At 48.3% G+C, this 27,557-nt stretch overlaps 1 protein-coding gene across 1 annotated transcript in view; it reads right to left on the bottom strand.

The window, feature by feature from the left end:
• LOC128330567 (myosin-6) overlaps nt 1–16,841 on the bottom strand; it is a 46,532-nt gene extending 29,691 nt beyond the window's left edge. Inside the window, exons 1-13 of the mRNA XM_053263640.1 lie at nt 16,626–16,841; nt 15,774–15,917; nt 14,233–14,389; nt 12,427–12,454; nt 12,157–12,265; nt 10,156–10,248; nt 9,619–9,682; nt 8,850–8,948; nt 7,822–7,925; nt 5,235–5,373; nt 4,305–4,423; nt 2,765–2,914; nt 2,046–2,216 (exon numbers count right to left, since the gene is read on the bottom strand). Coding sequence (XP_053119615.1) covers nt 2,046–2,216; nt 2,765–2,914; nt 4,305–4,423; nt 5,235–5,373; nt 7,822–7,925; nt 8,850–8,948; nt 9,619–9,682; nt 10,156–10,248; nt 12,157–12,265; nt 12,427–12,454; nt 14,233–14,389; nt 15,774–15,917; nt 16,626–16,826 — 1,578 coding nt within the window. The 5' untranslated portion in view covers nt 16,827–16,841. The remainder of the gene's footprint in view (nt 1–2,045; nt 2,217–2,764; nt 2,915–4,304; nt 4,424–5,234; nt 5,374–7,821; nt 7,926–8,849; nt 8,949–9,618; nt 9,683–10,155; nt 10,249–12,156; nt 12,266–12,426; nt 12,455–14,232; nt 14,390–15,773; nt 15,918–16,625) is intronic.
• Nucleotides 16,842–27,557: the final 10,716 nt, after the last annotated feature.

Raw genomic sequence — 27,557 nt, 5'->3', positions numbered from 1 at the left:
TTCTTGGAGCAGGATTCTGTTGCTGTTGTTTAAAGCAGGGATTCTCAACGTTGGGTCCTCAGATGTTATTGGACTGCAATCCCCATAAACCCCAGCCCCAGTGGCCTTTGACTGGGGATTATGGGAGTTGGTCCAAAAACATCTGGGGACCCAACGTTGAGAATCCCTGGTTTAAAGCATCCACAGCCTCAGATACATGTGATGGCTAAGGAACAAGCAGCGAACCAAAAACACCAACCAAATCCAGCAGATGCAGGAGACAAATACACAAGTATGCAGGGGAACCCAGTAATAGTCCCAACATGTTTTCGAGCCTATCCTCTTCATCAGGGGAGTAAACAAACACACAAAGGCAATAACACACACACACACACCCCAACTCGAACTGCTGTCTCTATTAAGCAGCATGCAAATGAAACAAAACGAGTCTATCATAATGACCAAAACTGGATCATAAAAAACAGAGTAACAATCCTGTCTGACATCCAGGGAGGAGAGCTGATCTTGTGGTAGCAAGCATGGATGGTCCCCTTTGCTAAGCAGGGTCCACTCTGGTTTGCATTTGAATGGGAGACTGCACGTGTGAGCCCTGTAAGATATTGGGGCCACTCGGGGAAGAGCACCTGCAAGCTTGCATGCAGAAGGTTCCAAGTTCCCTCTCTGGCATCTCCAAGACAGGGTTGAGAGAGACTCCCACCTGTAACCTTGGAGAAGTTGCTGCCAGTCTGGGTAGACAATCCTGAGTTAGATGGACCAAGGGTCTGACTCAGTATATGGCAGCTTCCTGTGTTCCTATGACTGTCACTGCACTAGTGAAAACATGTTACATTAGCTCAGATGTCTTCACTATTTTTCAAGCGGGAGCCACTCTGGCAAAAAACCTTCAGGTGAGAGCTGGGGCTGACCTCTGCACAGTACTGTGCTTTTCTTGGCGCTGGGAGGGCCCTGTAAGAGAGATGGAGTCCTCTCTTAAGCGCTCTGGGTGTTTCAGCCTCTTGGCAACTGCTATCTGGCTTACTATAGGATCTAACTGGAAAAGAAATTGTTACATTTCTATTACAGACTGGCTTGTAAAAGCCTGGAACATTGTGATAATAGATAAAATATCCTCAGCACTAAAAATGAATCAACATAACAATCAAGATACTCTTTTCCATTTGGAATTACAGTATATATAAACACAATCCATTCTTCCTCATCACTTAACTACATTTATTGCTGGTAAGAGGCATTTTAATCATTTGGTAATTGGCAATTGCTGGTTATAATTCAGGGGGTTTACTTAAAAAAAGAAAGAAAGAAAAGTTTTGTTTACTTAAAAACAAAAAGTAATTGCATTCTTGTTTTCTGTTTATGTTTGCCAAGCTTACGCTGAAATTTTCTCCGAATTTTCTTGTAACATGCATTAAAGTCTAAATTAAAATTACTGTTTTTAAAAAAAGAAAGCTCTTTCTGAAAAGCACTAGGAAGGACTACCTTTCCCAGTGCTCTATGCATGCCTTCCAAGAAGGTGCAGGGGCTCAAGAGGTCTCTGTTTCCCTTAAAGGAGTCCACTGGCGCTGGGCATAGAAACATAGCTGCCATATACAGAGTCAGACCACTGGTCCATCTAGCTTAGTATTGTCTACACAGACTGGCAGTGGCTTCTCCAAGGTTGCAGGCAGGAATCTCGACTCTCTCAGCCCTACCTTGGAGATGCCCGGGAGGGAACTTGGAACCTAGATGCTCTTTTCAGAGTGGCTCCATCCCCTAAGGGGAAGAGCTTACAGTGTTCACACATAAAGTCTCCCACTCATATGCAACCAGGGCAGACCCTGCTTAGCTAAGGGGACAAGTCATGCTTGCTACCACAAGACCAGCACAGCATTGCATAGTGGGAATGATCCTCTGTGCATCACAGCCTCCTGCTGTGAAACCTTCCCCGCAATTCACTCATGTGGCAGGGAATGATGCAAAGCCACCCGCTACCAACTCCTGTAAGGGAGCTGATTTTTCTGCACACCTTGACCATCCTCTCCCTCGGAGAGCGCCTCACACGACAATACCTTCTCGATAAGGTCGATGCAGGCCTGCAGGTCCATGCCGAAGTCGATGAACTCCCACTCGATGCCTTCCTTTTTGTACTCCTCCTGCTCCAGCACGAACATGTGGTGGTTGAAGAACTGCTGCAGCTTCTCGTTGGTGAAGTTGATGCACAGCTGCTCAAAGCTGTTGAACTGGGGGAGAAGCAGCGCCGAGGGCGGCCTGTGAGACGCAGCCTCCCTGGCAGGGAGGATCTCCCTCTTTCTGGGCAGGGACATGCTGCTAAGGACAGTTCGCCTTTGCAGGAAGCTCCCCCTGTAGAGATCAGCATGGAGGTCCCCGCAGGACCGGTCCTCAAGGAAGCTGGAAGCCTCCTGTGAAGAGCGGCCCCTTTGCAGAAGGCTCTGCCCATAGAGAACAGAACTCCCTGCAGCAGGAAGGCACCCTGCCCACATGACCAGCTATTTTGGAGTCTCCCCATATCTGGTTGTGAACCGCCCAGGGATGTGAGTTTTGGGCGGTATAAGAATATGTTAAATACATACATACATATATATCAGGGTTTTCAAACAGATGTTGGATTACAACTCCCATCATCCCCTACCACAATGGCCAGAGACCCTCGTGGCAGGGGATGATGGGAGTTATAGACCAACAACATCTGGGGAGCCCAGTTTGAAGACCCCCAGTGCACCCAATGCCCCCATCCTCTTCTCTACCGTGCCCGCTGCCATTCACTTACATCAAAGATCTCAAAGCCCGCAATGTCCAACACCCCGATGAAATACTGCCGGGGCTGCTTGGTCTCCAAAGAGTTGTTGATGCGGACCACCATCCAACTGAACATTTTCTCGTACACGGATTTGGCCAGGGCTCCGAGGGAGTAGTACACCTGAGCAGACACAAGAGCCCCCACACCCACCCAAAGGAGGAGAGAACAAAGAAAGAGCACGTAAGCTCTGGGGGAGGCACAGCAAGTCGGCGTGATGTGGCCGTGGCCAGCATGTTGGACTTTGACTAGAGGGACCTGCCCAACCACAGAACTTAAGGGGTGGCCTAGGGCCAGACACCAGGCTGGTTCTCACGGCCAGCAACAGGGTGGAGCAAGTACCCAACCCAGGTTTGGGAGCTGTGTGTGCTCCCGTTTTGTGATCGTATGCAAATGAAAAGCCAAGAAGGAGGCGGGAGGAGTGATCATCTACAAGGCTCCCGCTAGGTTGGAGGGCTTTTCCTCCTGCCTTATTCAACGCTGGGCACAGCTGCTGGGTAGGACGGAGTAGCCCCCCTCCCCAGCGCGAGCCTCATATACAATCACTTCTTCCCCCTCCTGCCTTGCTTTTCACTCCCACACTACCACAAACTGGGCACAGCTCCCAAACTTGGGTACCACACTTGACCTACCCTCTTGCAGAGTGTGAGGACAGCCCAGCTGTCTCTCAACCTACCCTACCTCACAGGACTGTTGTGAGGATAAATGGGGAGGAGACTCTGGATGCTACCCTCAGCTGGAGGGAAGGCGGGATGAAACTGTAAATTGACAATACACAGTTGGGAAGTCTGTATCCCAAAGAGTCGTCAAATGATGAGAAGGAGCCAGCTTCCCACTGCTGAGGTCCTCCCCAGGAAAGAGGGGCCAGAGCACAGCTTGGAGGCCTTACTAGACTCACTGGCCAATGAGGATAGTTCAGGAGAAGCATTGGGCTATTGCTGAGAGCAGGGGAGGTTTCATTACCAGGGGATCTGCAAGAATTCGGCCCATGTGCCTGCTTCTTCCATTATTTTTTAAAAAGCTGAAAAGCTTCCAGTGGATGGACTGAACACCTCTAGAAAGTTTCATTCCCTGATGAGCAACTGAAGATGATGTTCTTTTAAGCAAGTGTCCAGCCTTTATTAAGAAAGTAAAGAGCGCATTGGGTCTAAAAGTTGTTTGTTATTTGTTTTAATCTCTTCTTCCTCCCTGTTCCACATCACCAACCAAATCAGCCAGAAAGTAAGGCTTGAGGAGGTATCCTTGTGGACTGAAAGTTTGTTGGATTCTGGAGATCTGGACAGAGGCAAGCTAGCAAACAGATAGAACTGTGCAAGTGTCATTAAGTCTCTAGGACCTCCACTCTCCTCAGGCAGAAAGTCAACAGGTGCAGTTTTCACTACCACTCCAGCCGGGGAATGTTCCCCATTGGTTTAAGTTTCTACCTGTCGTGCAGTCTCTGTCAGGCGATTATGGGGGAGGGGGTTAAAAGACTGTCCCAGCTGCAGTACTGCCTGCAAGCCGACCACCTCACCTGCTGGACGTTTTGCCCCTTGGTGACGTATTCATTGCCCACCTTCACCCGTGGGTGGCAGAGGCCCTTGAGGAGGTCTGCCGAATTCAGGCCCATCAAGTAGGCAGATTTATCTGCATCTGAAAACAGAGCAAAACGGAAATCTGTCTGCCAGCCAGATGCCACCATGGAGACAGGAAAAGCCTAGAGTGGCCATTTAATTGTCTGGAGATGGAACTTCTTGGTTGCTTTGGCCACTTTTTTTTTTTTTTAAGCTTCTGTCATAGAAAATAACAGAAAAGGATTTCAGCATAGCTGTTGACTGGGAAGCAGAGCCTTCCCCCACTACCCACCTAGAAAGGTTGCAGCAAAGACATCTCAGAGAGATGAACCCAACTCAGCATTAGTTTCTGTGAAACGCTGTTACATGCGGGGGTGGGTGGGCGGGCAGGCAGGGCAGATGTCTTTGCTGCCACCTTCTTTGGTATGTGTGTGGGGCTTTATGCTGCTGCCCAATCATAGCTATGTTAACTTGGTAGATTTCTTCATGGTTTTCTACAGGCAGGTCTCATTTCCATGTGGGGGAGACCAAAAGAAAATGGCATCCAAAGTCAACCCAGAACCCACTTTTAAGGTAGTTTCAAAACTCTTGATTTTCATCATGGATTGGCAGAAAATGGCCAGCAGATGGCGCTGTGAAATTGCACAGAGGCAAAGGACATCATCTGGAAGAACTTCCATTATAAAACAGAGTATTTCTCCATCTGGAAACATCGTGAGTGTGAGTCCAGCTAAGATAAGCCCATGGAAACCACTGGCTGTCTCCCATGGCCCACTGTCTTCTTCCAGGAGTCCTTTCCTCTTCTTCTGACCTCTTCCTCCTCCTCCCTCCACTTCATCCAACAGACCCCTTCTTCCCTTTCTCTGCAACCACATCCATACTTTTCTCACCCTCAGTTCCATCTGGTTCTGCCTGTTCCTCTCGCTGTTTCTGCTTGAACTTCATGTTGCCATAATGCATGATGGCTCCTGTCATCTTGTACACCCCGATTTTCTCCTCTGGTGTAAAACCCAAAACATCAAAGGCGCTCTGTATGCATATCAGAGAGGAGAGGACAAAAGTCACAGACAGTGGGTCTCAGATTAGCATCCTCCGCATTCAATATCTGCTGATTTCCTGAACTGCCATTCTAGTATCTGCCTGCAGGTGGTGCTGCTCCACATCCAGAGTTATGTTAGCTCCACCCCCAAGGAGCTGATTGGGCCGTGGTGGTCCAATCTGCAGCCAGCTATAAATACTTCAAGGGCGGGCCTTTGGTTTTATTTGAGGAGTGTAGCTGTGCTGTACTTTATACGATATAAAAAGATCAAAATAAAGATCCAATTACTCCAGCATCCTGTTCCCACAGTAATCCATGTGAAGACAATAGCCCTTCCCCCTCAGCAACTGGCAATCAGTGGCAAATGGCTTCTGAAAATGGAGGTTCAATTTAACGTCCCGTGTTGCTCTCGTCTTGTTCCCAGTTGGCACCCTGGCCTGGCCTTATTAGAGAGCATTGGTGTCATATAACCCCAATGCGGATCCAAAGATTCTGGGTTCAACTCCTGGCTAGCACTGGGGAGACTAGATTTTTGAGAGCCAGCATGGTGTAATGGTTAGAGTGTTGGACTAGACTGGGGAGACCTACGTTCAATTCCCCATTCAGTCATGAAACTCACTGGGTAGTTTGGGGCCAGCCTACCTTACAGGGTTGTTGTGAGGGTAAACATAAATTATGTATACCGCTCCAGGCTATAAATGTAAAAAATACATACACACACACACACACACACACACACACACACACCTCCCTTCTTATTCTGTCCCCACCATTGCCTGCTGATGCAAGCAACAATGCAAAGGACACTGGGGCCATTCACATGACCTACCGGGTGGCCAGGCAGGGGGGTAGGCTTCCCAAACCTTGCTTCTCCCCACAGACGATCGTTATTTTGTTGGTGGGAGCACTCTTCACACTGACACATGATCAGCCCTGCTCTGCGCAGAGCAGAGCAGATTGATGAACATTGTCCCGGCCTCTGGGACACACGCAACGACACACCGCTGCGACACACACGCGGCACTGGGGGGATTCCTCCAAGAGACGGGCACTCTAGACACTCGACAGACTCTGTGTATGGCTGGGCTGGAAGCAGCCCTTGCTTGCACACGAGGAAGTAGCCAGGGGTAAGGGGGCATTGCTCCTTTAACCTTGGCTAACAGCCGGGGTAAATAGTGGGGCTAGGGCGGTGCTGCCCCGCCAGGATTGGGCCCCATCCTGGCGGTTCTCACGCATAGCCTAACCCAGGCTGGGTGTGCCTAGCCCAGGTTAGGCTACATGTGAGAACAGCCTCACTTATTAAGCAGCAACACCCACTGAACACAGTGGCTGACATCCAGACTGACATCCAGACACGGGCACAGGAAACACAAAGAATACACTCCTGGGGAGAGGTGGTTTTCACTGATTTCCTCTTCCCTCTGGAGTCAACAGCGAGACCCCTGAAAATATGTCCCTGAGGGTTACACAGCCTTCAGGAGCATGTTTCTGGAAGTCACAGTAGGCTTCAGAGGCAAGAGATTGACGAACATTGCCCCCACCCCACCACAGAAAGCATGCTGTGCATTTGCTGTGCCCATGTTTAGTCTGGATGTGAAACTTACTTCTGGGTAAACTGTTGGAGCATCAAACCTTTGCACTATCCTAATGACCACTAGGGGCCCTGGGAGTAGAGGTAGTTAGAGAGGGTCCCTTTACCTGTCCCTGCTTGGACTCCTCAGAGTAGTAAGCCAGTCCTCTTCCTTTCCCCCTAGAGAGAAGATGATGACATCTCTCTCTCTCTCTCTCTCTCTCTCTCTCTCTCTCTCTCTCTCCCCCCCTACCTATTCATTATGTAGCTGATAGATAGGATTAGGTCTCTCCTATCTCAAATGTACTTCACCAATGAATCAATTTAGTTTAGACTCTACAGTGATCTCCCTGCGTGTTCCTTAAATAGCTGCAACAACTAGACTCTCTGCACTCAGTTCCCTTCAGTTTATTTACGGTTGCTGCGCTCTAACTAGAGAGGTAGCTTCCTTGGCATTACTTTGATAAATAAACACCAACCCAAACATAAACATGCATGGGATGGCATGGATGTTGGCCTCACGGAGCCTGCTATGCCAGCCCTCCACCCTCTTTTGGAAGAGAGCTAGTCTTGTGGTAGCCAGCATGACTTGTCCCCTTAGCTAAGCAGAGTCCTCCCTGGTTGCATATGAATGGGAGACCACGTGTGTGAGCACTGTCAGATATTCCCCTCAGGGGATGGAGCCACTCTGGGAAGAGCAGAAGGTTCCAAGTTCCTTCCCTGGCAGCATCTCCAAGATAGGGCTGAGAGAGGTTCCTGCCTGCAACCTTGGAGAAGCCGCTGCCAGTCTGTGTAGACAGACAGTACTGAGCAAGATGACTCGGTATATGGCAGCTTCCTATGTTCCATGTTAACCAAGCGCACTCACGTCTGTGGCCAGCAGCTCCTCGGAGTCATCAATGGAGGCTACAGTCACCTCTCCTTGGGAGACATAGCCGTAGTCATAGGGGTTGTTGGTAACCAGCAGCAGGTCTGTTTGGAGGTCGGTTGGGGAAGAAACAGAGGGGAAAGCAAAGGGTTAATCTACTGGTGCGTGGTCAGGGGTCAGGGCTCTCCAGAAGTGGTACCCCAGGAGAAGGGATTCGATGCTGGGGAAGAAGGCAGCAGCGGCATGCTTTCGGGGCCTCTTCCCTTCACACAGATAGGATAATGGAATCTTGGAGCTGGAAGGGTGCAGGAAACTGTTACGGCTTCCCTGACAGGTGGGCGTCCAGCCTCTGTTTGAAAACCTCCATGAAATATCTCCACCATAAAGTCAGAGAAAGACCAGAGGAAAATATACAGCTTGAACTCCCAGCTTTAAAAGCGGTCATTGGCTCATGCTCTCCATGGCAGGGGTGGCCAACCTGAGGTTTTCCAGCAATTGCGACCAAGGATGATGGGAGTTGTAGTCCCAAACCCCCTGGGAAAGCTCAGGTTAGCCATCCTGTTTCTTCACACACATCCCATGGTAGAGAATTCTTCTTCACCACATCCCATGGCAGAGAATTCCATAGATTAATTATGCATTGTGTGAAGAAGTACTTCCTTTTGTCGATCCTAAATTTCTTGGCAATCAGTTTCACTAGAACCTCTGGTTCTAGTGTTATGAGAGAGGGAGAAAAAATTCTCTCTATAAATTTCCTCCAAACCACGCATGATTTTATAGACCTCTATCATGTCTATATCTCAATTCACCCCTCCCTGTCCTTTCTATAGTGTTTATATCCAGGAATAACAGTGTCCCACTGGTTCCACCACGTTTCCATTACACCCACTATATCTATGTTTTCATTAGCAACTAAGCACTCCAGCTCTCACCACCATCTTTCAAGGCAGGTAAAAACCAACGAACTGAATCCAATCTCAAAGCCAAGGTGAAACAGATGAGAACAAAACTTGTTATGAACGACTCACCCAGAAGCTCTGGCTTCTTGTTGGACAGGATCTGGTAGAAGATGTGGTAATTTCTCTCAGCTTTGAGCTGGAAAATAACACGGGACTTCTCCAGGAGATCTAGAAGAGTGAGGGTGAAAATTGAAAGAAAGAAATAAGGAAGGAAGGTACCTCTGTGAAGGTCCAGATTATTCAGTTCTGGGGCTGCCAAATCAAATTAGTGAAAAAGAGGCCAGCAGGGAAGAGGTTAAGCATAACTTTCTACTACTCCTTTATTCAGAATTGCAGCTTTCACTAAGAACAAAAGTCAGGGAGGTCATTCACACAAGCAAAAACTGTGTTCTACCCAGGTTTGGGAGCTGTGTGGGCTCTCAATTTTCAGTTGTGTGGGAGGAGGAAAACCTGGTAGCGTTTCCTCCTACCTTGCTTCCACACAACTAAAAATTGAGAGCACATACAGCTCCCAAACCTGGGTAGAACACAGTTTTTGATTGTGTGAATGACCTCAGGGTTTCATTGCTTGCATTTGGCATGTATGCACTGGCCTTCATCCCTTGGACCCAACTTTTGGCATATTTGCTAGAAAGGGTAGCCACTGACAGAACAGAAGGGTTGTCTATACATGGTTAACTAAGAACTCTGGAGAAGATGACAAAAGGGTGGATAAGTAGATTAGCAGCAGCAAAAAAGGGAAATACACTGATTCAGAGGGGGGTGGAGGCATAGGTAGCCAGACACAGACAGGAATACAGGATGAAACAGATCCATTTCTAACTGAGGCTTCGCTTACAGGTTTCGATGTCTGCAGATGCCAGTTTTCCTGTTGCCCCAAAATGGATTCGGATGAATTTACCCTGGGTGGAAATAGAAGCAGGTGAATGTATGTTGGATTGGGTCAGGGAGACATGAGTTCAAATCATACACTCAGCTGTGAAGTTCACTTCACTCACTGAGTGACCTCAGAGAAGGCACTTCCACTTAGCCTAGTCAAGGACTCACTCTGGATAGGGCCGTAGCTCAGTGACAGGGCATCTAGGTCACAGGTACAATCCCTGGCATCTCTGGGTAGGGCTGGGAAAGATTGCTACCCAGAACCTTAGAGAGCCGCTGCCAGTCAGTGTGGACAATACTGAGCAAGATGGTCCAAGGGTCTGACTCAGTGGACGGCAGCTTCCTGTGTTTCTGTTATGTGTGTAAATCCTACCAGAACATATCTAGTTTACAGGCCCCAATCCTTGGCATAAATTAGAGACTTTCCCTCTGAGTATCAATCCATCCCAGACCCAGAGAGGGCTTCAACAGTCTCTTTTTTCCTGGAAACACTCACAAATCGGGACGAGTTGTCGTTCCGTAAGGTCTTGGCGTTGCCAAAGGCCTCCAGTGCGGGGTTAGCCTGGATGATTTGATCTTCCAGCGTCCCCTGCAGGAGGAATAAAAGGTTAGATAAGGAGAAATAAGAGGATTAAAGGTAAAGTTGCGCTGTCCGGTTGGTGTCAACTCCTGGTGACCACAGAGCCCCATGGTTGTCTTTGGCAGAATACAGGAGGGGTTGACCATTGCCTCCTCCCGCGCAATGTGAGATGATGCCTTTCAGCACCTTCCTATATCGCTGCTGCTTGATATAGGTTTTTCCCATAGTCTGGGAAACCTACCAGGGGCATTCAAACCTGCAACCTCTGGCTTGCTAATCAAGTCATTTCCCCGCAGCACCATTACTTGATGTTAATTTCACACCTTTGACATCTCTTCATATCCCAAAATCCTCTCTACCACCAGGAAGTTTTTGGAATAAAGAGCAGAATGCTAAGTGATTGCAATAAAACAATGCATATGAAGTGTGCTGAATGCTCTAAAGCACTATACAAGCGCTAAGATTATTCTCAAAGGCAGATCAAAGTACACACCAATGTGCATAATTTGTTCGGATGATATAATTCAGATGTTTGTTTGTTTGTTTGTTTGTTTTTTGCCTGGGCAGCATTTGGGGGACAGCTGGCACTGAAGTTTGATTCATGTTTTGTGTTTACACTCAGTACACACAGCCCTTCCTTGGCCTGATCCCCGGCAGGCGAGGAGAGGCTGCTATTTTGTAGAGCCCGTGGCTGCCTCCAGTGCAGCTGCTAATTCTCGAGATTCTCTAATTGTTGAACTACAACTCCCATCATCCCCTGCTTTTAGCCATTGTGGTACTGGATAATGGGAAACATTGTCCAGCCGCTTCTGGGGTCCCAAGTTTGAGATTCCCTGCTCTAGCTTGATGGTGAGGAGGAAAAAGAAGGGCCTGGCTGAGCCCTCTAGAGCAGTGTTTCTCAACCACCGGTCCCTGGACCGCTGCCGGTCGCCGAAGGGTTGAGTGCCGGTCCCTGACTGGGAGTCAAACCCCCCCCCCCCAACTGAAATCAAGGCACTCACTTCCTCAATTTTGCACATGGCACGGAAGAGGAAGAGTATCACGGAGGCATGGGACCCTTCTTGTGCCTTGCCTCCACGTGCTGCTGAGATCTTCCTACAGCTATCTTATTCCCTATCTTTACAGCTTCAAACTGTGTGTGGTGCGGGGGCATGGAGGAAAAAGTATGGCAGTGGGCGCCACTTGAAGGGCTGCTGGTTCTTGCATGCTCATTGTTTGCAGCCAAAGGTTGGTTGATTGAAACCCAGCTGCCTGTTGTGGTCGAGGCGCCTTGAGAGGGAACGCTGTTTCCCTCTTGCATCAGTGGGGCTTGCTTGTATGTTGTTTTCATTGGCCCCATGTAGCTTTTGAATTTTTCTAATGGCCCAACATCCCCTCTCCATTGAGTAATCACAAGCACCTCCACCACCACCCCGCACATACTGAAGACATACTGGAGACAAATTTGTTCACCCAGGCTTTTAGATTCAGGGGTTCTCAACCTTGGGTACCCAGACGTTGGTGGACTTCTACTCCCATAATCCCCAGCCATAATGGCTAAATGCCATTGTTGTTGGGGGTTATGAGAGTTTAACTGAGGGACCCAAGGTTAAGAACCCCTAATATTCCATGTTTGCAAAAGATTCCAAATTTAATTATTTTAATGCTTATATTATTTTCATTCTAAACTGCCCAGAGATGCAAGTTTTGGGCAGTATAGAAGTCAGATAGATAGATAGATAGATAGACAGACTTGAAACCCCTTTACTAACTGCTGGTCCAGGAAACTGCGCATGAAGAATGTAGCGGTCCTTGAAACTCTGCACGAAGAATTTAGTGGACCTTGACTCCAAAAAGTTTGAGAAACACTGCTCTAGAGTTTAGTAGCAAATCCATGCCTTGCCATTCACAGACATGCTGTCTACAGTCAGTAATAACCTTGGTGCTGTTGGCAGCGTCTTTCTTGCGGTCACCGATGGCAGCAATGCTGGCAAAGTACTGGATGACCCGTTTGGTGTTCACCGTCTTCCCAGCACCAGATTCTCCGCTGGAACGAGGACAGAAAATGATGGTGAGGCAACAGCAGGGCAGGCAGATGGGAACAGTGCTATGTTTACAGCTTCTAAATGCTCAGGGAAATGCTTTTTTTAGAACACTTACAATCAGTACTTTAAAATGTTCAAATGTAAACCGTATTTTGGTACTCACGTGATGAGGACAGATTGGTTTTCTCGGTCTGGAAGGAAAGAGAGAATGTAAGAATTTCCATGCCAGGACAAAGTGAAGGAAGGTCCTCCTGACCCAGTGCTCTGTCTCTGACAGTGGCTAGGCAGATGCTGCCAAGGGATTCATATGCAAAGATGTTGAAAGGTGCCCCCTATTGTTTATCCCTTGTATCTGGTAGTCAGAGATAGACTTCCTCTAAACATGGAGGTTCCATTCCTGGAGGCCATGGCTAAATAGCCACAGACCTATCCTCTGTGGGTTTATCCAGTCTTTTTATTTTTATTTTGGGGGGTGGGGGGTGGAATTACGCCTCATGGCCATGGCAAACATACATTGCCAAATAGTTCTATAGTTCTATTACGGGTGGGGGGGAGGGAGAAGGGGAAACTGGTGGTGGGTGAATGTGGTTGAATTGTCTTAGACAAACTGCTTCTTCCCCATCTCTGGCTGCCTTTAAGAAAGCCCTCAAGACACCCCTGTTCCTTCAGGCTTTGGGTTCATGGTTTTAATATATTATTTTTAACTGTCCAATTGTTTTCATTTGTTTTAATTGTTGGTTGTTGTTTTTCGATTTTTTTAATTTTATGTAAACTGCCTAGAGAGGTTTATCAATCAAATAAATAAATGTGGAAACAATACGTAGTTTTTTACCCTGGCTTTTAGATGAGTGTTCTGTTCTGTGCTACTGCTGCTGCTCTGGATAGTGTTCTGTTGTTTTGCTTTGTATATGTTTTTAATAGATTTGTACTTTTTTTTTTTTAAGGTGCGCGGGAAGTCCAATTGTGTTTATTATGGATGTTATGATTATTGTTAAAAATTAATAAAAATTAAATTAAAAAAAAAGATTTGTACTGTTTTAATATTGAAATGTAATATTTGTATTGTTTTAAGTGTGTAACATATTTGTATTGTTCTAAAGATACTGTAAAACCCCTTGAAGCAGTTGGCCAGAGGGAAAAAACATTGGAGTGGGGAGGGCTGAGAAGGAGGGGCCGAGAACTAGAGACGCAGATGCTGTGCGCCTGGCCCAGCTCATAAATAAATAATACATTTAAGTAAGTAAATATTTATGTCGCATATTTAAATAAATAAATAAATAAATAAATAAATAAAGAAGTTTGATAATAGTATATCTTATTTATTTATTTATTATTTAATAACAAATAAATATTTAATAATATTTAACAACACATAGGTAAACACAACAGTATCAGCGAATAGGACCTCAGTGCCCTAAAAGTCTCACAGGGTGCAGAAACAGGCTTTCCACCTGCTCTGTCCCTGGCTCTCCTCATTAGCTCCACCCATATATACACTCATAAGACAGGTTCGCACATGCAAGTCTGTTCATCATGTGTGTGGACAGGTCATCACAAGGGCCTCGTCTACCCCTGCTCCAGAATGAGGCAGCGGAGGACCCAGGTACTGTAGTTGAACGGGTTGTGGGAGTGATGTGTCCCCAAGGAAAGCGGAGGAGAGCTGGTCTGGTGGTAGCAAGCATGACTGGTCCCCTTAGCTAAGCAGGGTCCACCCTGGTTGCATATGAATGGGAGACTTGGTGTGTGAGCACTGGAAGATCTTCCCCTTAGGGGATGGAGCCGCTCCGGGAAGAGGTTCCGAGTTCCCTCCCTGGCAGCATCTCCAAGGTAGGGCTGAGAGAGACCCCTGCTTACAGCCTTGGAGAAGCCGCTGCCAGTCTGTGAAGACAATACTGCGCTAGATAGACCAAGGGTCTGACTCAGTATACGGCAGCTTCTTATGTAAGGAAGAGAGGTGAGGCCCTCCTACCCGTCAGCATGTATTGGTATGCGTTGTCGGAGATGGAGAAGATGTGGGGAGGGGCTTCAGTTCTCTTCTTGCCCCGATAGGCTGCCACCACCTCCGCATTGTAGACCGGCAGCCATTTGTAAGGGTTGACAGTCACACAGAAGAGGCCGGAGTACGTCTGGGAAAAGGAAGAGGAACCAAAAAGCAAGAACCTCGTTATGCCAAGAATCGTATTTGGGATATCAAGAAGCCAATATGGTCTAGTGACTGGAGCACTGGACTTAAAACGGGGAAATCCAGGTCTCTGTCCTTCTTCAGCCATGAAGCTTACTGGGTGACTTTGGATCAGTCATTCTTTTTCAGCCTAACCCACCTCACAGGGTTGTTGTGTGGATTCTCTTGGATTCTATCTAGTAACCTTTTATGTTGTGTTGTTGAGAAGTTTGTCCTAGTGGGAATCCTAAGAGTGTGGCCGGGTGGAGTCAGAAAGGAAAAGGAGGAGAAAATGGAGTTGTTTCTGAATAAACCTTTAGTTAAATCTACCTAAGATTTCTTTGTGTCTATGGGGGAAGTAGCTATAAAGCAGATATCTATCTATCTATCTATCTATCTATCTATCTATCTATCTATCTATCTATCTATCTATCTATTTGATTTCTATACCACCCCTCCAAAATGGCTCAGGGCGGTTTACAACGGTTACACTGGAGTAGAGTGAACTATGCATGTTTCACTGAACTCCTTGTAGGAAGAACAGGGTAAAAAGAAGAAGAACAAATTGAAAGGTGGTTGAGGGAGGGTTTAAACTTGTGCATGGCAGACTTCAAAATTTAGAAGAGAGATAATTTGAAAGTGGATCTCTGATCAAGAAAAGGGGCCATATTTAAAAATCATCAGCATGCTTCTATAAACCCTCCACTTATCTAGAAAAAAAGGCTCTTGAGCCTTGATTGAGGAGTGAAGATGAATGCACATCAGCCAGGGAGGGAACAGGTTGTATCTAGAAAAGTCAGTCAAGTTTGATTGCATCCTAAACCCAGGTAAAGTGGCAATGATTTTATTAAGAGTGAAGCACATCTCGGACTTCTACAATAGATGGACAGTGATGGGTACCTCTTGATTCAGAAATGATACAATCCTTCTTCCTGACCTATTAGGGAAATTCTAACTAGTTGGAACTAGATGTGAAGTTGGAATAGTCCCACCAAGAGTGGTTTGGGAAGCTATGTTGATGTTAGTTTGGAAAAGCAACTGCTCCAAACATCTCTTCCTGATTTGGAAGCGAGATGGTAGTCCACAATAGAATGGTTTCTTAGCAGGGGTCAATGACCCATTCCAGTTCTGAAAGGAAAACAATTATTTCTACCCTACCAGATCAGAGGTGACTTGGGTTCTAGATGCCCCATATCTAGAAGTAGAGCTGGGACTGGTCAAGAAAAAAGTGATGTTTGGTATCTCAGTGGGTTCCACAAAAGCTCTGTGTGTGTGTTGGGCTGGCGGGGGGGAGAACGGGGAAGAGCAGAAATAGGTTGGCCCCAGAGGATGGAAGCACCATGACTTACATAGATCATCCAGGCTGCGTAGCGTTCCTTGAGGTTGTACAGAACAGCTGGCTCATGCAAGAAGGTGAGCATGGCCATGTCCTCGATCTTGTCAAATTTGGGCGGATTCTGTTGGTGGACATCTGCCTCTTTCACTGTCACCGTCTGTGGGTGGGAAGGAAGAAATATGGTAGGACAGAAACCATCCATCTTTTGACCCATGTCTAGCTCCTTCAAAAGCTGTGATGCAGAGCAAGCCCATTCACCAGATCCTATATTCCTTCCCTATCCTCATGGCTCTCTTGCTTCCCTTTTGATTCCTGACCCCCTGGTTGTTTGAACCATGTCAGCCACAATAGCCATGGCTTCATTACTGCTCTCCTTTTTAAACCTTGCCAGCTCTGAGTCATTTTATTTATTTATTTATTTATTTATTACGTTTATATCATGCTCTTCCTCCAAGGAGTCTTCCAGCGACGTATCCATGGCTATGTTTATCCCCACAATAAACTTGTGAGGTAGGGTTAGGGTTGAGAAATATGTGGCTCCCAAAGTCACCCAGTGAGTTTCATGGCTGAATGGGGATTTGAACTTGGTTCTCCCCAGTCCTAGTCCAGCACTCTAACCACTACGCTACACTGGCTCGCACGTTAATACATCAGTCCTTTTCCTAAGGCCACCCTCCAACCCACACAACTTTCGTCACCCTCGCCAACCTTGTTCTCTCGCCCCGTTTGACCCCTGACCTTTCATGGCTATGCCATTCGCTCTTCACCCCTGCTGACACCCACTGCCTCTCCAGACAAGGTCAACCTCATGTTCTGCGCCACTCTCTCTTTGACCCCCGCCCTGGACTGCCCCAGCACGACAGACCTTGCCGTTCTCGGTTTGTACGGTGACCGATCCACCCTCGCGGCTCAACACTTTGCCCTTGACGTACTCTTCTTTGTCATCGGGCACAAAACACTCGGTGCGGATGTCGAAGATGCGCGTCTGGGCCTCCAGGCGCTCCTTGTCCGATTTCCGGAGGTAGGGCGCTGCAGCTCCGAACTCGGCCATGTGGGCATCACCCATTCTGTGAGGAAAGGACAACGTGAAAGAAAACTCCAAAGGGAGGGAGCTGCCATCTCTCAGCCCAAGCATGGTAGCATCAGCAGTGCTATGGCCAACTCACACCAACACTAAGCAAAGAAACACTCCCATGAGTCGATACTTCCCCTGACACACACCCAGATAGGGATACTTCCACAATGATACCTGTTTCAGCTAATGAAACCCCCAATATCTCATTGACAGTCAGGTGTGGACAAGTTGCTTTGGATCTAGGAGCCAGTCCAAAAATTTAGTAGCCAGACTTGGCAAAATTACTGGACTTCGTGATGGACATTGTCAGAGAGGGGTCAACGGGCTTTTCTCTATCCACTTTACAAGTGTCACAGTTAAAACAGAAACAGAGCTACCTGAGGCAAATACATATCTTATAAATAACCCTGCCTCTGAATGTCTTAGTCTAGGTGCCACCGTTAAATTTCTAGGCTCCATGACTCCCTGGCACCTGGGATTTGCCAAGTTCTGCTGTAGAGGGAGCTCTAGAGGAGAGGTGAGGTTGGGAGAAAGTCCTCCTACCTGTTAGTGGAAGAAGAAACAACGAGAGAACTAAAGACGGAGAAAGGAGGTGAGAGATGGAGTGGAAGGCTGTGGGAAAGAAAGAAAGTTAGACTTTAGTATCATGGATTTGGCAGGATTAAGGAACCCGTAGTTGACTCTCCTGGATATTGTCTATCCAGAGAAGAATAACTAGCAGCTTGTCTTGCCCTGTATGTCCCAGCCCTTACCTTTTTCTACTCCCGAACATCCACTCCGTGCCTTTTGATTGTGGCCATCAATGTCTTTCCTCCACACCCTTTCCTTACCTCTTTATTTTCCATCCTCTGCTCTAGTTTTAGCCTCATTGACTAGATCTCTCTAGTAGCCTTCCCCAAAATATACCGCAAAATGCTTATAGGGGAATCTTAATTCCTCACCCCACTAATCTCTGCCTCTTTTTAATCTCTTTCATCCTCCTGGCCATGCTTTTGACTGCTCCACAGAAGACCCCTCCACAGAAGACTCCTGCTAAACTCTCCCATCAGCTGGGCCACATCACCCTTCAGCTACCTACCATTCCATGGGCCAGCCTCAAGATCCTAGTCCTTAAGGCTTTTAAAGGTCTGTGGTCCTCTTTTTCGCTCATTTTGCCCTTTGCTTCCTTCTCCTCTCTCCTTGCCTTCAGTCATGCTGCCCTCCACATTCTCCCTCTGTGTTAACTTATATCCCCTTTCCTCCATCGATTACCTCTTCAAGACCCACTTCATTGGCCAAGTTTTGTTATCCCCTGCAACCCTCCCCAGTTTGAAAAAAAACCCCTGCAAATCCTCCTTTTAGCCTAATGAGAAATTATATAAAACTCAGAAGCTTGCTGATTGGCCTCATATAAGATGCCTTCTCGAGGATTCTATTTCTGCACCCTCATTTGCCCATCCCTTAAAGTGTGCCGTTGAGTTGGTGTCGACTCCTGGGCGCCCACAGAGCCCTGTGGTTGTCTTTGGTGGAATACAGGAGGGGTGGACCATTCCCATCTCCCATGCAGTATGAGACGATGCTTTTCAGCATCTTCCTATATCACTGCTGCCAGATATAGGTGTTTACCATGGTCTGGGAAACATACCAGGGGGGATTCGAACCGGAAACTTCTGGCTTGCTAGTCAAGCCATTTCCCCACTGCACCATTAGGTGGCAGGCCCATCCCTTACTTCTTTCTCCCTTTCTCATTTGTGACCCTGTCAAAACCCACATACATCCTACCAGAACGTTGCACACAGAGATATCTGTTAGTCCAGAGACATCTATACCACATAGATTACCCAAGATGTCCACGACACTTCCCAGAAATCTATCAATAACTGCAAAAGCAAATTTGTACCAATTCACCCAAGGGACAGTACAATATCCCGCCTCAGCCCTCTCTCGTGCCTAAATCAGGGGTTCTCAGTCTTGGCACCCTAGATGTTGGGCTTCAACCTCCACCCTCCCCAGCCAGAGTCCATAATAAATTAATTATTATATTTATATACTGCCTGAAATATACATCTCTAGGCAGTGTACACAATCCATATTACTATTAAAAAAACCCCAAAACAATCAAAACACTTACACAGAATAAAAACAATTCAAAACAATTCACAGAGTGCCACCATTAAAATAATAATTTCACAGGATAAAAACCAAGTCAGCAGTTTAAAACTAATTTTAATTCAAAGCCTGAGAAAACAGGTGTGTCTTGAGGGTCTTTTAAAAAGGAATCAGAGATAGAGCAGCTCTGATTTTGATGGGGAGTGCCGAAAGAAGAGCAATATGGGACCCAAATTTCAGGACCCCTAGTCAATGAAGGCATATTCACAAGGGCCTTTTCTTTCTCAAATCCTCGTATCATAAATCTGCACCCAGGCTTTCCCTACCCACATTTTAAAAACAATTTATTTATCTCCCCTGGTCCACTTCCCCACCCCAGCTCAACCGCCACCGCCAGATTATAAATCCGGCCCCACCTCTCACGCCAGGAAGGTAATTCTGTCAGGAGTCCAAAGTGGTCTGAGTCTTTTTTACAACCCCCCTCCCTTTATATCCTCCCATCCAAAATAGCATCCCCCCCCGCCCGCCATCCCAAGTGGTCCCCTCCTCCAGGCCCATCGCAGCTGTGAGTGACATGCCGACAAGGAAGCGCAGAGATGGCCCCGTCCAGGACCAGCCTGACCATGAATGGAGTGCCTCTTCATCCCTTCATCTGTCTTTCCCCCACCCCAATCCCTCGCTTCCCGGAGGAGAGGCACATTCCACAGGGAGGGGGCACGCACTTGGAGGGTGCCTGTGGCCGATAAGCAGGGGGGAACGGAGCCGGAATGACAGCATGTGGGTTTCTTGGGGGTGGGGAGAAGCTGGGCAGGGAGGCAAGAAGAAAGGGAAGGCTCCTTAGCACCAGCGTTGCCAGTATCGAGTCATCAAGGCGCATGGAGTCTAAATAGAGTTTAAGAGGGGGCGGCCCTTCCATGAGGCAAGGTGAGATGGTTACCTCCAGCGGCAGAATATTGGGGCACCAGTTGGGTGGCAAAATGCCCCCTCTGCTGCCATCAGAGCAGCTCTTTGGGAGCGATCTGACCCTGGCCAGCTTTGCAAGAAGCACAGGGAGGGAAGAGGAGGCTGCCAGCGGCAAACTTCCGGCCTCCCCAGCTCCTACATCACTTTTAAAGGTTGTAAAGGTTGGTTTTAAACGGAGGCTGCTGGCCCCCATCAGGGGCAGGGTGCAAGGCAGCCTTTGGCCCCTCACCTCAGGCACTGCAATATCTTGGGCCACTGACAGGTCCCTGCCCCAAGGAGTTTACAGTCTAGACTTCAGCACAGGACAGATAATAGGAAAGGGAGGGAAAGGCAGGCAGGCATAAACAGGGGAAGAATATGTAGTTATTTCAGTTTTAGGTTAATGTTCTAAGGAGAAGACATATAGAATGGAGAAGAAGTTGGGCAGTGGGGATGTGCACGAACTGGTTCGGCGCCTCCTTTGGGAAGTGCCGAACTGGCTTGGGCGCCTGCAGTTGAACTGGGTTCAGCAGGGCAGGGAGCGGTTCCCTTAAAAAGCAGGCAAGCAGGTCCTTACCTGCTCCGCTGCCTCCCCGCTGCTTTTCTGGGTGCGATGTTCACTCCACCGAAGGCCGAGCGTGGCGGCGATGGCCACGTGTGTGCCGATGCTGCGTGCAGGCTGCAGGGAACAGCGACACAGCCACGCGTGGCCTTTGGCAGAGCGAGTGCCACGTCCGGAAACGCGGTGGGCGGCAGCGGAGCAAGTCAGGACCTGCTGACCTGCTTTCTAAGGGGACGGCTCCCCACCCCGCCCGCACAAGCCCTTTGTGCACATCCCTACTGGGCAGTGCAGGATGAAAAGTCAAGAGAGAAGGAAGAATAGTAAGCCACAGATAAAGCAAATAAGCAACGGTTTTTAAGGGATGGGGCTGAGCAGAGAAGGTGAGTGGCACATAGGAACGTAGGAAGCTGCCATATACTGAGTCAGACCCTTGGTCTATCTAGCTCATTATTGTCTTCACAGACTGGCAGCGGCTTCTTCAAGATCGCAGGCAGGAGTCTCTCTCAGACCAAATCCTTGTTTGTAAATCTTTGTAGATATATGATGTACAAACAACCACTTTGTATATAATTGCGCTTTGGTAACGTAATGTATACTTTGGTAGTTTGTTGGTTCAATTAAAAAAATCTTGTCCTATTAAAAAATAATAATCTTATCCTATCTTGGATATGCTGCCAGGGAGGTAACTTGAAACCTTCTGCTCTTCCCAGAGCAGCTCCATCCCGAGGGGTATATTTTCCAGTGCTCACACATGGAGTCTCCCATTCAAATGCAACCAGGGCAGACCTTGCTTAGCTAATGGGACAAGTCATGCTTGCTACAAGACCAGCGGTGGCAGATAACATAAACGGAGGGTTGAGAAAAGATGGATGGGCAAATGTCCAGTAGATTAATTATTACATTAAAATGAATTATAAAAAATCTTAATGAAAGCAAGGGGGCAGAAGGTTGGTGTCAGGGCAAAATCTGACCGGAAAGAGGGATGAGGGGTGCTGTCGGGGGGAGGGGGCTCAATCCAGGGGTGAGGCTAGCAAGCAGACGGGGGTGGTCTGGTCTCAAATGGCCAACTGGATTGAGCTGCTGCTGCTTTTAACCTGGATGGTTTTACGAGGGGCTTGGATAACTTCATAGAGGAGAGGTCTGTCAAGGGCTACTAGCCAGAGGGCTATAGGCCACCTCCAGCCTCAGAGGCAGGATGCCTCTGAGTACCAGTTGCAGGGGAGTCACAGCAGGAGAGAGGGCATGCCCTCAACTCCTGCCTGTGGCTTCCTTCCAGCGGCATCTGGGGGGCCACTGTGCAAAACAGGATGCTGGACTAGATGGGCTTCCTTGGGCCTGATCCAGCAGGGCTGTGCTTATGTTCTTATGTTAGTGGGACGATGATAGCAACTATTTATATATATATATATATATATACTGCTCTTCCACAAAAAAGTCTTCAACGCAGGTTACAGGGGGAAAATGAGTAACGAGGAGAAGCTGGTTCCCTATCCCCAAAGGCTTGCAGTCTAGAAAGGACTCACAATCTAAAAAGAAGCATAAGGAAGATACCAGCGACAACCACTGAAAGGATGCTGTGCTGGTTGGATGAGGATATTCCATCCCACTCTTTTCATGACCAAGAACCACAGTCAAGGTGAGGGGTGTGTGTGTGTGTGTGTGTGTGTGTGTGTGTGTGTGTGCGCGCGAAACCTGCTCTTAACCTCAAACATTGGGGTCACCAAGGGCATAGAACAGGTTTCCACCTTGAATGGGTCACCAAGTGCACCCTTTGTCTTTCTCCCATGGTTACCATTCATTCCTGTGGAGAAGTATTGCACTTGAGCCATGAACACACACAGGTAGCTGCCATTCTGAGTCTGGCTTTTGGTCTACCTGCCCTTAGATTGCCTGCACTGGCTGGCAGCAGCAGCTCTCTAAATGTGCAGGTCTTGAGGACCTTAATATGCAGAAGAAGGCAGTCTCCCAAGTAACCCGGACCTAAGCTTGTCTTGTAATATATACCCCTGCTCCTGGCACACATATCTGCATGCCGTGCTGACAGACATATTGCTAGTTTTGCAATGTTTAGAAATCACCGTCACAGCTTTCTAATGTAAGAAGAATCCTGCTGGATCAGGCCCCAAAGCTCACCAGGATCCTGTTTCCATCCTTCCATCCATCCAAAGGTTGCACACATGGATGCCCATTGCACACAGGTGTTTGTACCCCACAGATGCCTATACTATTCCCACAGACATCCATCGTGCCAGTATGGTGCAGTGGTTAGAGTGTTGGACCAGGACCAGGGGGACCCGGGTTCAAATCCCCACGGTAAAAGTTAGGAAGTCAAAAGCATCTGTGGCAGCGGAAGGTCTTTGGGGCTGGAGACAATGAGATTTGGGAGTCACACAACACTTAGGGACCGAAGTTTGAGAACTCCGGCTCTATTGGATTCAGTGACTGGTTGGCGGCAGTGGTCAGCCTTCTCTTTGCGTGGATAAGTCTAAGGGTGCATGGACTGTGGAGTCCGTCCGTGGAGTTCATCCTGCATCGGATCCCTTCAGATGAACCAGTTCTTTTCTCAGTTGTCAAGGCGTAGCAATGGCAGAACTCGGTGGCTGCTGGGGGCAGAAGGGAATCTGCTTTCAAACACTGAAAACCGCCATGATGTCTTCAGAACCTAAGAACAGCCCTGCTGGATCAGGCCCAGGGAAGCCTATCTAGTCCAGCATGCTGTTTCCCACAGTGGCCCACCAGACGCCTCTGAGAAGCCCAAAAGGCAAGTGGTGAGGGCATGCCCTCTCTCCTACTGGTGCTCCCCTGCAACTGGTATTCAGACGCATCATGCCTCTGAGGCTGGAGGTGGCTTATAGCCACCAGACTAGTAGCCACTGATAGGCCTGTCCTCCATGCATTTGTCTAAGCCCCTTTTAAAGCCATCCAAGCTAGTGGCCAGCATCACATCCCGTGGCAGAGAATTCCGTAGCTGAATTATGCGCGGTGTTGACAAGTACTTCCTTTTGTCCTGGGTTCTAAATTTCCTGGCCGTCCGTTTCATGGGATGACCTCTGCTTCTAGTGTTTGTGAGAGAGGGAGAAAAATCCCTCTCGCACCCCTCTGTGCGTCATTTTATACACTTCGATCGTGACTCCCCATAGTCGCCTCTTTTCCAGACGAAGAAGCTTTTGCTTGTTAGTCACCTTGCCTCATCGGGAAGGTGCTCCAGGCCCCTGATCATCTTGGCCACCCTCTTCTGCACCTCTCCCAGTTCAACAATGTCCTTCTTAAGATACGGTGGCCAGAACTGTACGCAGTCCTCCAAATATGGCCGCACCACACCACCACGTCCTTCTCTGACCTTGGCTGCAGGGGGGTTGTTTCAGGGGACAGAGCCTGCGCGGGCGGTCAGAGATGGGGGGGGAGCAGGAATGAGATGAGTCCCTGGAACTTCACACCTCTCAAGGCCTCCTGGACCCGGTGCCGATTCTCAGCTGCTATTGTTGATGGGAGGGATGGAGACTGGGGACAGGTGCCTAGAGCCGGGATCAGCCCAGGGCTAGGATTAGGGGGGGGGAAATGCAGTCTTGTCGGGGTTTGGAGATTAACACCTGTTTTGTTTGTGTCACTAGGATGCTTTCAGATCATTTCCTAGGAATTTCTTTTGTTACAGCCCAGGGTGGGGAAAGGAGCACTGAAGGGGAGCCATCGGGGCTGGGAGGAGCAGGAGCCAGGATGCTGAGATGGGGTCTTTGGGGAGGGAGGGGAGAAGGGCAGTGCCTGGGCTGGGGTACCGAGCTGAGGGCTGGTCAGCTGGGGATGCTGGGGCGCCAGGCTGCAGCACTTACTTTAAGAGAGACAGCATAGCATAGTGGTTAGAGTGCTGGACTAGGACCGGGAAGACCCGAGTTCAAATCCCCATTCAACTGTTTTGTTTTATTTATTTACATATTTTTATACCGCCCAAAACTTATGTCTCTGAAGCTCTTTTGTCTCTGAACAAAAACTTATGTCTCTGAACCATGAAGCTCACTGGGTGACTCTGGACCAGTCATGTATCTCTCGGCCTAACCTACCTCATAGGGTTGTTGTGAGAATAAACATAACCATGTACACTGCTCTGGGCTCCTCGGAGGAAAAAGCGGGATATAAATGTAAAAACAATAAATAAATAAATAATTTCTAAAAAGAGAGAGCATAGGGAACATAGGAAGCTGCCATATACTGAGTCAGACCATTGGTCTATCTAGCTCAGTATAGTCTACCCAGACTGGCAGCGGCTTCTCCAAGCTTGCGGGCAGGAATCTCTCTCAGCCCTATCTTAGAGATGCTGCCAGGGAGGGAACTTGCAACCTAGATGCTCTTTCCAGAGCGGCTCCATCCCTTAAGGGGAATATCTTGCAGTGCCCACACATGTGGTCTCCCATTCAAATGCAACCAGGGTGGACCCTGTTTAGCTAAGGGGACAAGTCATGCCTACTACCACAAGACCAGCTCCTGGCTCTGAAAGAGATATCAGCCAATTCTGCAGATCTGTGATTGCGCCCAGAAGTGGCGAAACTCAGTTTTTGTGTTATTTAGAAGGGCAGGTTTCTAGCCCTCTGAATGATGCTGAAATAAAGATGTGCAGGGGCATTTCTAGGTACTTAAAAGATCTGGGGGCCCAGGCCCACAGCCCCCCTTTGGATAATTAAACTCATTCATGCCAAGTAAACCCCCCTCCACCACCACCCCGGGAATAATTACTTCCTACTCCAACTCCTCCCCAAAGCAAAAGCGGATCAGTACTATACTGGGGGAGAAAATGTCTGTTTTGTCCCCAGCACAGCACCTTTTAGGGAGGAGGCAGAGAGGAGAAGCAATCATCACGCAGCAGCAGCAGCAGCAGTGACCACTCACCCCTCAATCGAGAAGGAGGTGGCTGATAAGATTCAGGGCTCTGTGTTATTCATGGGCCACCCCACAATAACTCCCCTGGGTGTGGGCAGTTCTTCAGGGGGTGGCAAAGCACGAGTCTCTGCTGCCAGGGCCTTCACTGCTCTTTATAGCTCCGTGTTCCCCACAACTAGAAGCAGAAGTCATTTCACATAATTCATTTGGATCACCACTTTTCCTAGTGGAAAAAGCTGCTTTAAAAAAAAAAAAGCCTACAACATAGAGGCATATATCTTTCTGCTCACTGTGAATCCTAACTCTGGGGATCCTGTCCTCCGGCTCCCAGAAAGCTGAGGGCTGGCTGTTGTCATTCAGTGCTGAGGGACGGGCACACCAGACATGCTCAGAGGTTCTGTTTCACCTCAGAGTAAAAAAAAAAAACACACACACACACACACACACACTTCTGCTAAGACATGATTCAGCAGCCTTGGCCAAGGAAGAGGATCCAATTCCCCACCACTACAAAAAAAGGCCCATGTGTCAAACCAGCTTTTTCTTTAATTTAAACTAGTTTGGAAACTGGTTTAACAGCTGCGGCTTCCCCAGAAGGACCCTGGAAATTGTGGGAATAAGGGGCTTTGTTAGAGCGGTGACGGAAAGGCCCTCTGCCCATGCTCTACTCACACAGGACTTCTGCTGTAATAATCAGGGATAAACCATTTCCTCGTGGTCTGGCTGCACAATGGAATGGTAATGCAGAGGTGTTGATCACAGGGTTAGCGCCCATGTTAGAATCCTTTCTTCTACCAGGGCTGCGGCCGCTGTATGGAAAGGAACCAGGAGCAATGGGCATCCTCCATATACCATGTGTTCTCAATGCAATAGGGTCATGGGTTTGGGGGTGGCTATCAGACCGCACTGGTGTCATATCAACTGAAAGCACACGTTATTACTGTCCTTTTTATATGACCATAGTGCATGGCACATTACAAAGTACAAGAGGATAGGTCTCTGCCCCAAGTGGCTTGCAATCTAAGTTAGCATAGGAAAGAGGAAAGGGCAATCTCTTCTGTTCCTTGGCAGCTGATGTCATAGTCTAGGTTCCAGGTTCCTCCAGGGCAGGAAAAGCTAGAGATGAACTTGGGTGAGGTGGGGAGCCCTGGTTGATAGCAACGATGTTGTTGTGCAGGCTAGTTGACTGGATGCCACAAAAGGCCTCTAGATAATCAGCCAGCTAACCCACCCTTTTGCTCCAGGCTACAGTTGGTGGACTTCCACATTTGAAGGGAAAATGTTGATCCCCCAAGGCTAGGAAGCTGGCCACCAGCTTGGATGGCTTTAAAAGGGGCTTAGACAGATTCATGGTGGACAGGTCTATTAATGGCTACTAGTCTGGTGACTGTGGGCCATCTCCAACCTCAGAGGCACGATGCCTTTCACTACCAGTTGCAGGGGAGCAACAGCAGCAGGAGAGAGGGCAGGCACATACCTCTTGCCTGTGGCTTCCAGTGGCATCTGGTGGGCCACTGTGTGAAACAGGATGCTGGACTAGATGGGCTTCCTTGAGCCTGATTCAGCAGGGCTGTTCTTATGGGTTTGTACCCCAAAGGAATGTTAGCAAGCATGGGGGGGCTCATTTATTTATGTATTCATTTTAATTAATTTATTTACATTTTATATCCCGCTCTTCCTCCAAGGAGCCCAGAGCTCCTCCAAGGAGCCCAGCACTACATGCTTAGGTTTCTCCTCACAACAACCCTGTGAAGTAGGTTAGGCTGAGAGAAAAGTGACTGGCCCAGAGTATCCCAGCAAGTCTCATGGCTGGATGGGGATTTGAACTCGGCTCTCCCTGGTCCTAGTCCTGCACTCTCACCACTACACCACGCTGGCCCTCTCATTGCAAATGTCCACTTCCAGGATGGGATATTGGGGGGCCATTGGGTTGAGACTGAGGGATGCCAGCTGAAGGGGGGGGGCTTGCACTGGTATCTGGGAGTGCGACATTCTCTTGTCTCTGGAAACTCTCTCTCTTCACACCCAGCTGCTGTTGACAGCTCTCAGCCTTGGCTGCCTCTCTGGAATCCTGGGCTTTCTATATCGAGACAAAAAGGAGCAGAGAATAGCTTGCAGGGAGGTGGCGGTGGAGTGGGGGGCGGGGTGGGGTGGGGTGGGGGGGTGAGTTAATTATCTCTTGGCCTTGTCTCAGGCCCAGAGGAAAGAGGGCGAGGGAGAAGAAGAGACACTGGGAGGAATTAGATTTGGCTTTGTTCCGT

This window comes from Hemicordylus capensis, chromosome 6, assembly GCF_027244095.1.
Source record: "Hemicordylus capensis ecotype Gifberg chromosome 6, rHemCap1.1.pri, whole genome shotgun sequence".
NCBI lineage: Eukaryota > Metazoa > Chordata > Lepidosauria > Squamata > Cordylidae > Hemicordylus > Hemicordylus capensis.
This window is presented reverse-complemented; position numbering and strand designations above follow the sequence as displayed.